Consider the following 12,805-nt stretch of genomic DNA (forward strand, 5'->3'; position numbering starts at 1 on the left):
CCTTCAGCAAGCTGAAATTAATTCTTACATACTTGAGAATCCCAATGACTCAAGAATGACTTAGTAACTTGGCAATATTAAGTATTGAAAAATAGGTACTTAATACCTTAAATTTTGATAGTTTAATTGATGCATGTGTAGCAGCAAAAGCACGAAAGGTTCATATAATGTAACCATGAATACCAGAATGCTTCCTGTACAAGATCTAGTTAAGTATATGTACAGTTTTGTAAACTAATAAAATTTGTTATATGTAAACTTAAGTATTATTTTATCAGTCTGTTTTATAATCCATGTACACCACAAGTGACTGGCTTCTCGTATAAAACATAAGTTTCAAAACTAGGGATATAACAGAAATTTATTCTGCAAGATTGAAAGATTACTCTAGCTGTGTGACTTTGAACAATACTGGATGACATAAATATCAAAATGGTTTACAAATTATGTAAGTACACCTAGTAGGCTATACTTCATTAGTTCCAGGTTTACAGTTGTGATATTGTGAGATGTTATATTGTGACTTTATTTTAGGCCTGTGTAAGGCGGTAATTAATTCTTTATGTTATTGTCATTAAGTGGGTAATGAGTCACAAAACAAATGATCAAACATTTCAGGGGTGGGGCACCAAAAGTGTCTTTGCTCCCGGGTGCTGAGAACCTTTGCTACTCCACTGTTGCTCAGTTACAACCGATACATTCTGTTGAACATTGAATTCTTGATTGATGCTCCATCACAGCAATCAGGGCTCAGGGCTGATTGTGCACAAGTTTTCTTCTGACATACAAGTCAGCATTTCTCCTCTCTTGATGAGGGGTTTTCTGTTGTTTAGGAGAAAGTACACAATGTCTTGGTGTTCATTCTGCTCGGTGGTGGAGCAAGGCCAGATTGATGAAAATCATTATGCTTATTACAGCTCCTTTCTGGTCACTATTAAGGAATTTAAACAGTGTGGTGCCTCACGGGTGCTAAACGACGATAGAAAAAATATATTACACAGACCCACTCAAAAGTCTCAGCAGCATGTTTCTGATCAATGGCTGTTCATGGTAGCTTTCCACTTGTATCTTTAATTTCGTATAATATTCACAACAATGGCTGACATTAACAGCAACTCTGGAAGGCCCAGGCAACAGTTCTGTCATCTCAAGGATAACCAGAATTTTAAAGCTCTGAAAAACTTGTCAACAGTTGAACAGAGGTTGACTGATCTACTCCTTAAACTGGTATAGCTTCTTCTCTGTCACAGATTAAATCTGAGAACAGAAATATCTGAAAAGGTGTTTCAGGAAGAGCATGAGAGAGAAAAAACAACATTAGGTGAAATAGATACAAACAAACTACCTCTTCTGCACTAACTAGATTCTAGTTTGGCACCAATATTTTATTGCTTGAGGTAATCTCTTGTATTCAGACATTTGGAATAGAGAAGCACACATTCAACTGAACACTAAAACAAGCTTGTGTTACTACAACATGGGAGGAGAGGTGTAATGATTGGTCACCAGTTACATGAATGAGACATGATGCAGTGTGAATACAAACAGAGAAAACTATTATGGATAATTAAAACAATGGAGTATGGCAAGATTATTAAGTTTGAGTAAAATAAAATGTTTAAAAGTTAATTGAAACTGCAAGCTGAAAATGAGAAATGTAGCTAGATAAAAATGGGCTGGAAAAGTTAGAAAATGTGTATACTGCACCAACACATCTTTTATAAAATTGGAATGAAGCAACAAAACTGTTTTCATGATTCATAGTCTCTCTATAGCTGGATTACCACAAACAGTAAGTGTCTTTGCTTCTTGTGACAGCTGTAAAATAACCTCATACATAGGGTGATGTTGGATACAATAAAACTATGCCATGAAACAGCAGATAACATTTACATCTAACTCTATAGCTGGATTACAACAAACAGTAAGTGTCTTTGCTTCTTGTTACGGCTGTAAAATAACCTCATCATAGGGTGATGTTGGATACAATAAAACTATGCCATGAAACAGCAGATAACATTTACATCTAACTCTATAGCTATATTACCACAAACAGTAAGTGTCTTTGTTTCTTGTGACAGCTGTAAAATAACCTCATCATAGGGTGATGTTGGATACAATAAAACTATGCCATGAAACAGCAGATAACATTTACATCTAAATTAGCGTATGGCTTAGACCAAAGTTATTAGTTCTTTAACTAGAACTAAAGGAAAAATGGTTTCTTTTACTATATTACAGATATAAAAAAGTGGAATGTGATAACTAAATACAACAATGTGCAGGAGATATTACAGGTCGTCCAATACTGATTGATTGATTGTTTGTTTGTTTTAGCAGTGTAAGACTAGAGGGATGGCAGCTACTTATCACCAACTCTTGGGCTACTCTTTCACAAACGAATAGTGGGGATTGACCATCACACTATAATGCCCCCACGGCTGAAATGGCGAGCATGTTTGGTGGGACGGGGATTCAAACCCGTGTCCCCCAGATTGCGAGTCGAGCACCATAACGACATTAGACAGAAGAAAAGCTAAAAAGTAATTTATAACATATGAAACTAAATTTTCACAAACATTCCAAACTTAATATTTCTCACGTTCAACGGCAAACAAACAAAATACTTATGTTTTTTAACATGATACATAATTAGAAAGTTTATTTTGAATGCACACAATTTTAAGTTGAATAACTACATAATGTCTATTACTAGCAATAATAAATGAATACAAATATTTTATTTCAAATGTAACATTACAAGATAATCCTAACCCTTTAACCAGGATTACTGTCATACAAACTATGGCTTAATTTGTACAGTAATATTAAACATAACCAGCATTATTTAAGAAACTTTCATGATTCTAACAAACACTTATCCAAGCCCATCAATTTTTAATAACAAAATATTTTACTAATCGAAATAAACATGTTGAACTAATCATCAACTAATCAGATCTTCAATCATTATCATTTTTAACTGAACATAAAATCCTTCAGATTCAGTAGATACAAATAATAATATGAAAACTTTGGATCATTAACAAATTCATATTTGATCAAATTAAAATAATAGGTTGTCAATATAATAATAAACCTTATTTGTTAATATAATATATGTACTGGTAACCATTCAAAAACTTCAGTCTTTATTAAAAGTTCATTTCTTAACACATCAAAAGAACATGTCACTACCATACAGAAAAACTTATCACTAGATATTATCTGTGAATAATTACACCAAAAGTACAAAATATATAAAACCAATGTAAAAGAGAAATATAATTCCAATTATTATATTTAATAATTTGTTAAGTTGCTAAGTAGTGGAATATTTCATTTTTTTATGGTTAAAATATGATAATTATTTTAATGGGATTGTTACATGTATTAATAAACATTATCAGTGTTATGTTTGAAAAAAAAAGATACCAGTTTACTTCAGCTTTATAAAACATATAATGACTTTCAATTTTAATTAAATTCAAAACTCGGGATGTTCAACAAATTCGTCTAAATTTGAGTATTATGGAAACACTACGTCACTTTGCTATTTTATGAAGTTATATTATTACACTGACTTTATTTTTACACAAGTAAAGAAAAACTTTTCAAAAAAGGAAGTAAATGTAGGGATGGCTAATATCAATCCTTCAAAAACAACATAAACAAAATAGTAGGGATGGCACTTGCATCATCCCTACATAGCACAGGCACACAGCATAGTAGAATGTTAACAGATAAAAAATAGAATAAAGTCAAATGTCATTGAATAGTTATATATATTGCTATATGTTAATTCTTGCCTGTGCTATTATGTAAGGATAATGCAAATATCATCCCTACTATCTTGTTTGCATTCTTTTCAAAGGATTGACATTAGTCATCTCCACATTTACTTCCTTTTTTGAAAAGTTTTTCTTCACTTGTTGGTTTTGTTTAGTGCAGTGTTTCAATAGACATAGGAACTTCTAAATACAATGAGGTTCCAATTTTAATATTTATTATTTATCTATTATTGGCTGGTAATTCCCGTTTCACCATGTACTTAACTTTGTAAAGGAACACCAAATTTCTGTGAGAAAGCTAGCTTCAAGGGGTAATGATAACAGTTTACACTATAATTATGATTTTTTTTAATTACTACTAGTTATTAATAATTCTTATAAAAGCAGATACTTCATTTGAAACTACGTCACCTCAGTGAAATTGGTTGACACCATTGTTTTGGTTTTTGAGTTATCATGTAATAAAAAAGCAGCAGAAGAAATAAGAACAAGAAATTCAAACTTTTTGCTATAATATTTACAGACATTCCCAGAACTTGTGACTCATTACATAGATAGTTATAAAAGGAAACACTGTACAGTATTGTAAATTCCTGTTTGCTAATTGAGGAGATATTTAAAATACCATTTAGACGAACAATTCAAACCATCCCTACACAGGCAGTGCTACAGCCTCTCTGATAAACATCATATTTATCACTATGTAAAACTTAGAATGCATTGAAATCATCTATCGCCACAGATACTTCATGATTTACTGACTAAATCCTTTAAGATTTGTTTACAAGTTTTTTTAATGTGCTCTCAATTTTTATTAAAACATATTCTAACTGAGGTCATACCAACATATGTTGTTTTTACATCTGTCTACTTGTATATTAACATATATCAGTGTCATATATCTCATAACTAACAAAACCTATTATTCCAGTAGTGGTATAAGACCACTGAAACCCGGTAAAGCCCTGAAATCCAACAGAGGCTTACGTCCATGATATAAGACACTCAAAATGTTAGGTATGTTAGATTCCTATGCTTTCAAGATTTCACTGTTCAAACGTTTAAACCATGTGAGCTACGTATATAAATAACACTTCAGAAAAACTTGTCTCACGCTGTCAAATTCTGTTGATGTGTTCTAGTAATGATTTAAGGGCAGATGGATCTTAAATGCTATTTTACATAGGTATGATATGATATCCATAATGGGTAAATTCAAAGGAATGCAAAAACAGCAATCTATTTTTATTTTGGATGTTAGGCCTATTTAATACCTATTATTCTTTCACATATGCCAACAAAAACAAACAAACAGGAATAACATGATAAGTAAAAATAGTTTTTCACTCCTGCCTATAATGGCATTACATTCCTCACAGTTAAACAATATATTTATTTCATACAAACATTCTAAATATTTTAATCTGTAGCAAAACAATTTTTGTATTGTAACTCACGTATAATGGTATCATATAATGAACAATACTTTCATATTCTTTCATTCAAATTAACAAAAACTGAGAATACTGTGAAAATGTTATTATACAATACAATCCTTGTGCTGTTATCTTAACAACTTTGATAAGAAAATTTGTGCTTACAAATGGAATACTACTGAGACATTATTGATATTCTTTATTAATCAGAATTAAGACTTAATGATAACGAATGAAAATTTACTACAGGAAATAATTATAAACATAGTGTACCAGGTCTGATTTTAATAAAATATTAGCTTGGAGGGCAAGAAACTGTCAGTGTATGACATACTGTCTCACAATAAAGCTCACAGAACTCCATGCTATCTTTATTTGTACCAAGTGCCTTCCGCTGTAGCTATATAGAGCTCTAACTTTTCTTCCAACTAATAACCTCTCTCCTTGAAACCATTACAACTCGGCTCTAACTTTATTTGTAACATACTCCCTGCTTTGGCATGAAACCCTATATGAATCAGTTTTTACTTTGTTTTTAACATTAAAATGTATATAAATAAAGATAGAAAAAAATTACCTTTGATGTGAGGATTTATGATGTATATCTATGTTTTTTAAGTGTACACACAAGGATTTTAAAAAAAGTATACATGATTTGTCAAATACTTGTTATTTTGGGATTTTTCCTTTGTTCCAGATTCTTCTTCATCTAAATTAATTATAGGTACATAATAACTACAATAATGTGAAGCAATAACTTTGAAATTTTATGTTTATATTGGTTGAACCCATCAATTAATAATGGCAGTGATTACTAATCTCTTCATTCTAAGTTTCGATTAATACAGCACTTTCTTGTACAGACAATGTGTTTCAGGATTATTATCCTCCCACACACATTCTCCAGATATAAATGTAGCATGTACACGAAGGTCCTGATCCAGAAGAATAAAATCTGCATCTGAGCCAAAATCCAGTGTTCCTTTCAATGATGTGATACCAAGAACTTGAGCAGGGTGAAGGGTAGCGCACTCTAGTGCTTCAACCTTGTTACATCCTGCACAAGCAGATCATCATTTAAAAAATGGATAAATCATAAAACCTTTAATATTAAACTACAAGCATCTAACTCCTACAAATGGAACACATTAAAATCAAAACATGGGCTATTTAAGGTAGCATATATCCTTTACACAGTGTTATCTAGGTGTTGGTCCTTTTTATCAGAAAAACATTCTCATACTATGCTTTTTGTATAAAAATATATTGAAATAGATACAAAGACATATCCTGGCACATGCTGTGTAACATTACCACTGTGGCTAATTTGCATGTTATAAAAAATAAAGAAATACAAAAGAAATGTCTCTGTTTCTGATAACTTCTACAAACGTGACTGAATTCTCCTGAAAATTGATCCAGACTTTGATGGGATGATAAGAACTAGTCTAAACTCTGAAAAATTAATTAAAGGTCAAATGACAGCACTAATGAGTATGCCTTATGTAGGATATATGCTACAGTGATTCATTAATGGTCATTTAATAAAAACCAAACCTCTTATCAACTTTACTTTAGTATACACTATAGATACACTAGTAATGCCAATTGTGAAGTCTATAGCATCAACAGATCTGAAGTTACAAGTTAAAAACCACTATGAGAATGTCAATTTTCAAATTTTGAATGTGTTTAAAGGCATTTAAATGGAAAACCTTTTATAGTTCATACTTTCTAAGGGTTTGTAGTTTAGCTAACTTTTTTTGCACTGGAAATATTAGGTAAAAATATGCAAAAAAATTAACTCTGATATTTTTTGATATTTCAACGGTATATGCTTTCTTAAGTGAAAAAAAAAGTACCAATAATCAATTATTGTTAGAAATCTGAGAATAAAATAATAAAAGAAACATTTGAGCATTTTCTTTTGAATCTAAATCCCAAAACAATACAATATGACCCATCCAACTCCCCACTGTGCACACCTGTGACATAATTCCTAACTCATTAATAAGTTGAAAACAGTAAATGCCTGTACTTTTTATATTTTAAATCATTATTATTATGACCAAATACATATCACACATTGGTATTTGGAATACTGCATTTTACACAATGTGGAAGTTCTATACTGCGAATCAGACAGTAACAAAAAAAGCGGGAATTCAATTTCATCTACAAGTTTGTTGTCATATCTGTAGCCTTGTCATTGGTCACTTAACAGTTATACTTGTATAATTCCTTTTCTGTTAGTTTTTGCTCGGTGTGGAGTCATGCTAAGTTCCATGTGTGAGCAGACATATACTTAATAATTCTCTACAGATCTTGAGTTATATTCTAAATGGAATTATCTGTCTAGTAAACTACCCAGGTGTCTTCTGAATTTGCTTAGTGCATTTATTGATGAATTTAAATGTAATGGCCAAGAAGTCATTAGGGAAGTATCACTTACAGAATGAAAGTAGTTGTCACTAACTTCAGTTCTGGCATTGAAATCCTTGGGATAAACATACTGAGAGCTTACTGGTCAGTTTTGCCCTGCAACTGGTGAACTGATGTTTTGTGGGAGTGATCCAATGTTGGCCAGATCGATCACAAGAACAATGAACTGCACAAGTTTTATATGGGAGAAGTCACAGTGCTCCCTATGTACACAAAAGGTGTTCCGTGGTTTACTATGGATGATGTCTAATGCATAGGTGCCACGTAACATGGATATGGAGGCTATGGATAAAATAAGATGGGTTGTTGTTTTTCAGAAAAAAAAACTGCATTAGCTCGAGCTGTTATCTGTTGAAAAAAGGGAGTTGGAAGTTCTGATGTTGTTCTGCAGTTAACAGTTTGTTACCTAGCTGCATGCTGGATTGTGAGTGCTCTTTAAGTTATGTTTAGTTGTTGTGTAGCGCAAGTAGTTTTTGTAACTGGCTTTTCATTCTGTATAAAACACTATGTCAATTAGGGATATATAAGTAACTTACTGATTGTTAGTGATAGTGAGTAATTTACATTTAATTTTGTACTTATTGGAGGGGTGGTGGATAAAATAGAGAAGAGAAGATGCATAGAAAAAATTTGTCACAGTAGGGGAAATTCAGAATTTTTTAAAATATTGCCTTATAAAATCAAGAAATTAAAACTTATATACTATTAAGATATGGATTATTAGCCAAGATTTTATGCTATACTAATTGGTATAACATAAACAAAAAGTAGATTAATAAAATTTTGAATGTAGGTCATCAAAACCTTGTGACATGCTTGGTAAAGGATGCCCGTCACTATAGGGTTAAAGGGTTGTAACATCTGTGTTGTGTGTTTTTAGAGGTGAAAGTTAACACTCCTTGAACAAGGTGCTAATTTAAATTTGACTGGTTTCTAAATTTATTATTTTAATATGTAGGTTTGATGTAACACAGTCAAAAGAGTTGTATTTTAGCAGGTGACTCAAGGTTATAGCCACACCTATGCTTGAATCAGAATGACCAGTTATGTGATTAGCACTAGTCATTCTGGGTAAATTCAACATTAACTGTGAAGTAAGGAACAATGAATTTATACATTTTGGTAGATGATTTCAGCTTAATCAGTTGAAGATATAGCATCCAGTAGACCAACCCACATTTGATAACTTTGCTTGTGAGTTTATTGTGGGAATTCTTTGTCTCTTTCTTTTTTGGACTCAATAACTCAAAGATTCAATATTACTTCCTAACAAATTTATTTTCAAATCTTCTCTTAAATGGATCTGTCACACTTCTCTTGAACTGAATGTAACACATATGAAAAACAAGTTTGATAAAAAAAAAGTTGTTATATGTTTCAACACAAGTGATAGAATATGCTAAACCAAAGACTATTTTATAATTGATATTCAATATGTAAAACCAATACAAAAACTCAGTCTCAAATCCTTCGGAAAGCTACATGCTTGTTTACTTGCAAGGAATAAAAGAGAGACAGGAACTGAGACAACTTGATTTTCTAACATATCTGTTAAATTATCTCACATATTTATATTAATAGGCTGTACTGAAAAAAACCCAACAACATTAGAACAATCAAATGAGCCTGTTATAATCTAATAAGCTTTCAGAAAGGGCAGAGCTTGAATTGAACTCAATTTTCTCTGAGACCAACATATAAAATCAGATATACTTAAACAAAAGACACAAGGGTTCAAAGGGATAACTCAAAATGTTTTGGAAACTTCTGTGAAAAACTACATATCAGCATAAGATTATCATAAAAAGTGCATGTTTAGATATTTCTTTAGTACATGAAACCTTTGCAAGTAAAATTATACTATTCAAGATATTATGTGACATGCTGATTTTCAAAATAAATTACAAAAATTATAATTATCCCTCAAACACCAAAAATTTAAATGTTTTTCTCTTTCATAGGTACCTTCTTATTTACTTTGCCTTAAATATACACCAATATTTATTGTCTTCAAAAAAAATAATTGATAAGTTTATAACAATTCCATGTTATGATATCAAAATCTTAATACATTTAATATTAAGTTAAATGTGTGTGTGTCAATTTTTATTGCTTACTTAATCTATTTATAAAGCTATTCTTACTTATGCTACTTATAAAACTATATGGAGTATGTTTCAGACTAAAAAAAATATTACCTGTAGCATTTTTGAAGTATCGCACACACATATCCATTGTGGCAATGCTATAACGATACAACATAAAACACTAAATACAAGATGTTGCTACATAAAACATCAGAATTACAACAAGTACAAATATTACTACTTGGCATTACTCCTTTAAACAATACTGAAAAATTATATATTAACAACAGAGAGAACGATTGTATGTAAAAAAACAGTATCTTAGGCTAAACTTTCTAAAAGCTACAATGATATAAATGCAGCTATAAGATTAGACTAGCACATATTGGAGGCTATCATGTAATAGGTATATCATCACCATCAGGCAAAAAGCAGTTAAGATTAATATTCTAAAACTGAAATTAACACAGATATTTTACAAGTAGAAGGATCTTAGGAGGTACATTATCATAGTGCTTTGGTTATAAGGTTAAAGAAAGCAAAGGTTAAATAACCCTTGGTTATCATAAACTTGATCATCGGGACATTATGACAATGCACTTGCTGAAAACAATTTAAATTTGAAATATCCTGGTTAATTTGTGCTTTGATTTTTAAAATGTAAAAATGTTCAGGACATTGTAAAGGTGTACCTGCAAAGAGCCTTATTCTTGTAAGATATCTGTTTACCTAATATTGGAGATGGTAACCCTTGATTATCATAAACTTGATCATCGGGACATTAATAACCCTTGGTTATCATAAACTTGATCATCGGGACATTAATAACCCTTGGTTATCATAAACTTGATCATCGGGACATTATCACAACAAATGCATATAAGTTTACACAGAGCTAGGCAACACCTATCTACAATGTATTATAATAATACTCAGTTTTTCGTCTGTCCTGAAAATGCATGCACACTTCATTTGCATGCATGTAAACAAAAGGTGGATGTAAATATACTTTAATAGACATTCTGTACAACAATATATTAAAAGCTTATCAAAGTTTTTAGAAAGGTCTAATGCTAGGTATTAGAATAACATTATTTAGTGATAGTATTAAGTGTGGTAAAGTTTAGCCCTAATTAAATTAATGCAAAAAATATACACAAGTTACTGTGTTAATTAACCTTTTTATTGAACAAAGGCTGTACTTAATAAAGGCTTAACTAACTTAGGCCGAAGACAAGTGATCTTATAAATTTTGGTGTCTGCGATTAGAATTATTTTGTGTGATTACTTACAGAAGTAATGTTACAATAAAGATAATAATATGGTTTGCAGGTCTTTGCTAGATAATCTTAAATCATATAACATTCTAATCATCAGATAAGAGACAGGATAGGTTATTGCCTATGTAAATAAGATAACAGTACTACACTCCTATACCATCCTATTAAACAGACACAGTAGGCTAATATCTTTATATTCTCATTAACACTAGGATGTTGACCTAATTGCTACAAAGCAGTATTACCACTCTTTAATTACGAACTGAAAATAAATTTCTGATATAAGCTGAAAACACAAAAAAAAACCCGAAAAAGGTTTATTACTAGAAAAAATTAATCAAAATTATCTCACAGAAACAAAAAGGACATACCTTCACACGAAAAATGTTTGTCCAAAATGTCCATGTTTCTTTTATCATACAAGTAGCTTTTTAAAGACTAAGAAAAATACTTATCATTTATGGCAACATAGAAGACATTTCAAGATGTTCTAATGCATTCCTTTGAAGTTAATGGCCATTACATAAGTAATCCTTACGTGCTGGAGTGGGAGCAGTCACTGAGAAAAATTAACTCGTTATCACTTCAGTAGGCTTGTGTCTAGAATTTTAGATTTTAATGTATTTTGAAGTTTTACCATGTGGTAGCTGTATCCGCTTGTTTTTTTCTCCACCTTTTTCTGTATAGACCCCAAGTAATATTAATTCAAGACTTCTATGAAGTTGTTCATGTTTAAAAATTAGTTAAATCAAGATAACATTTATTTTAATATAGTGAAACAATATCTCCCGAGTAATATTCAACGTAAAAAAAAAACATTTCTGTTAGCTCGGAATTTCACTTGGATCACTCACACAGAAAATATAGGGAATACTAATGGAACACATCATAATTACTGTTTATTTATAAGGATTGAGAACATCGTACAATTAGATGTAGTCTTTGAGAAAAACTGAAAGTTACCAAGAAAATGCAACTCTTAAATTAATTCTAACATGTGAAACCAATTATGTACAAGTTCAAAATGTTGAAAGTAAAAAAGAAGTCTAATACATAATGTAACCCATGTACAATTGAAGTTTTAAGACTATCATAACAATTTCCTCACAATAAATCACATAGTCTAAATCTAAACATCACATTACAGCAACACTCTGTTATGATTTTAAAATGAATGAGAAATATGTGGACATTCCGTAGGTACACAATGAATTGAGTTATTTATAACTTTTCTGTTAAATATTCACCTTCCACAAAGAGTACTGGTGCCTGCAATTATTGCCCTGTGGCCTTCAATTTCCACAGCCTGTTCACCAATGTAATGTGTTCCTGCTTCTAGGCCCATGGTCTAATAGCATTTGATGTTACTTGTAGGTTTGGTTTTAGTTACGGATGCTGTATCAGTTAAACAAGTGTAGCATGCAGGGTGCTAATGTGTGTCTTACTGCTCTGGAGGTAGCATTCACACCCGTACTTACAATTAGATCATTAGCAACATCTTTACTGGACTGTCGTGTATCTCGCAAAGAGCATACTTTTAAGTTACCTAACATCACCTTTGAAGGGTTTGGGATTTCTATCTCAGCTGCATCTTTTATCAACAGTATTAGGTTGATGAATTCTATTCATAGTTTCTATACAGTTCCTACTGAAATGTGGAATTTCACCTCTTTTTGTAGTGTGGATTACTCTTCATTAGAAAAAGTTTGATTTTCACACATTTGTCGTATAGCATTTCTGACCCAGGAGCCATAAGTTTTCACCACACT

At 31.3% G+C, this 12,805-nt stretch overlaps 1 protein-coding gene across 2 annotated transcripts in view; it reads right to left on the reverse strand.

The window, feature by feature from the left end:
• Positions 1-12,394, reverse strand: part of LOC106472167 (N-acetylglucosamine-6-phosphate deacetylase-like) — a 13,993-nt gene extending 1,599 nt beyond the window's left edge. The window contains exons 1-3 of one of the 2 annotated variants that reach the window (XM_013932796.2): positions 12,284-12,394; positions 9,868-9,914; positions 5,078-6,284 (exon numbers count right to left, since the gene is read on the reverse strand). In XM_013932796.2, coding sequence (XP_013788250.1) covers positions 6,067-6,284; positions 9,868-9,914; positions 12,284-12,381 — 363 coding nt within the window. In that variant the 5' untranslated portion in view covers positions 12,382-12,394 and the 3' untranslated portion in view covers positions 5,078-6,066. Of the gene's footprint in view, positions 1-5,077; positions 6,285-9,867; positions 9,915-12,283 lie in introns of those variants that run through there. The other variant, XM_022400770.1, reaches the window with a different exon arrangement.
• Positions 12,395-12,805: the final 411 nt, after the last annotated feature.

This window comes from Limulus polyphemus, unplaced genomic scaffold (genome assembly GCF_000517525.1).
Source record: "Limulus polyphemus unplaced genomic scaffold, Limulus_polyphemus-2.1.2 Scaffold5130, whole genome shotgun sequence".
In the NCBI taxonomy this organism is placed as follows: domain Eukaryota; kingdom Metazoa; phylum Arthropoda; class Merostomata; order Xiphosura; family Limulidae; genus Limulus; species Limulus polyphemus.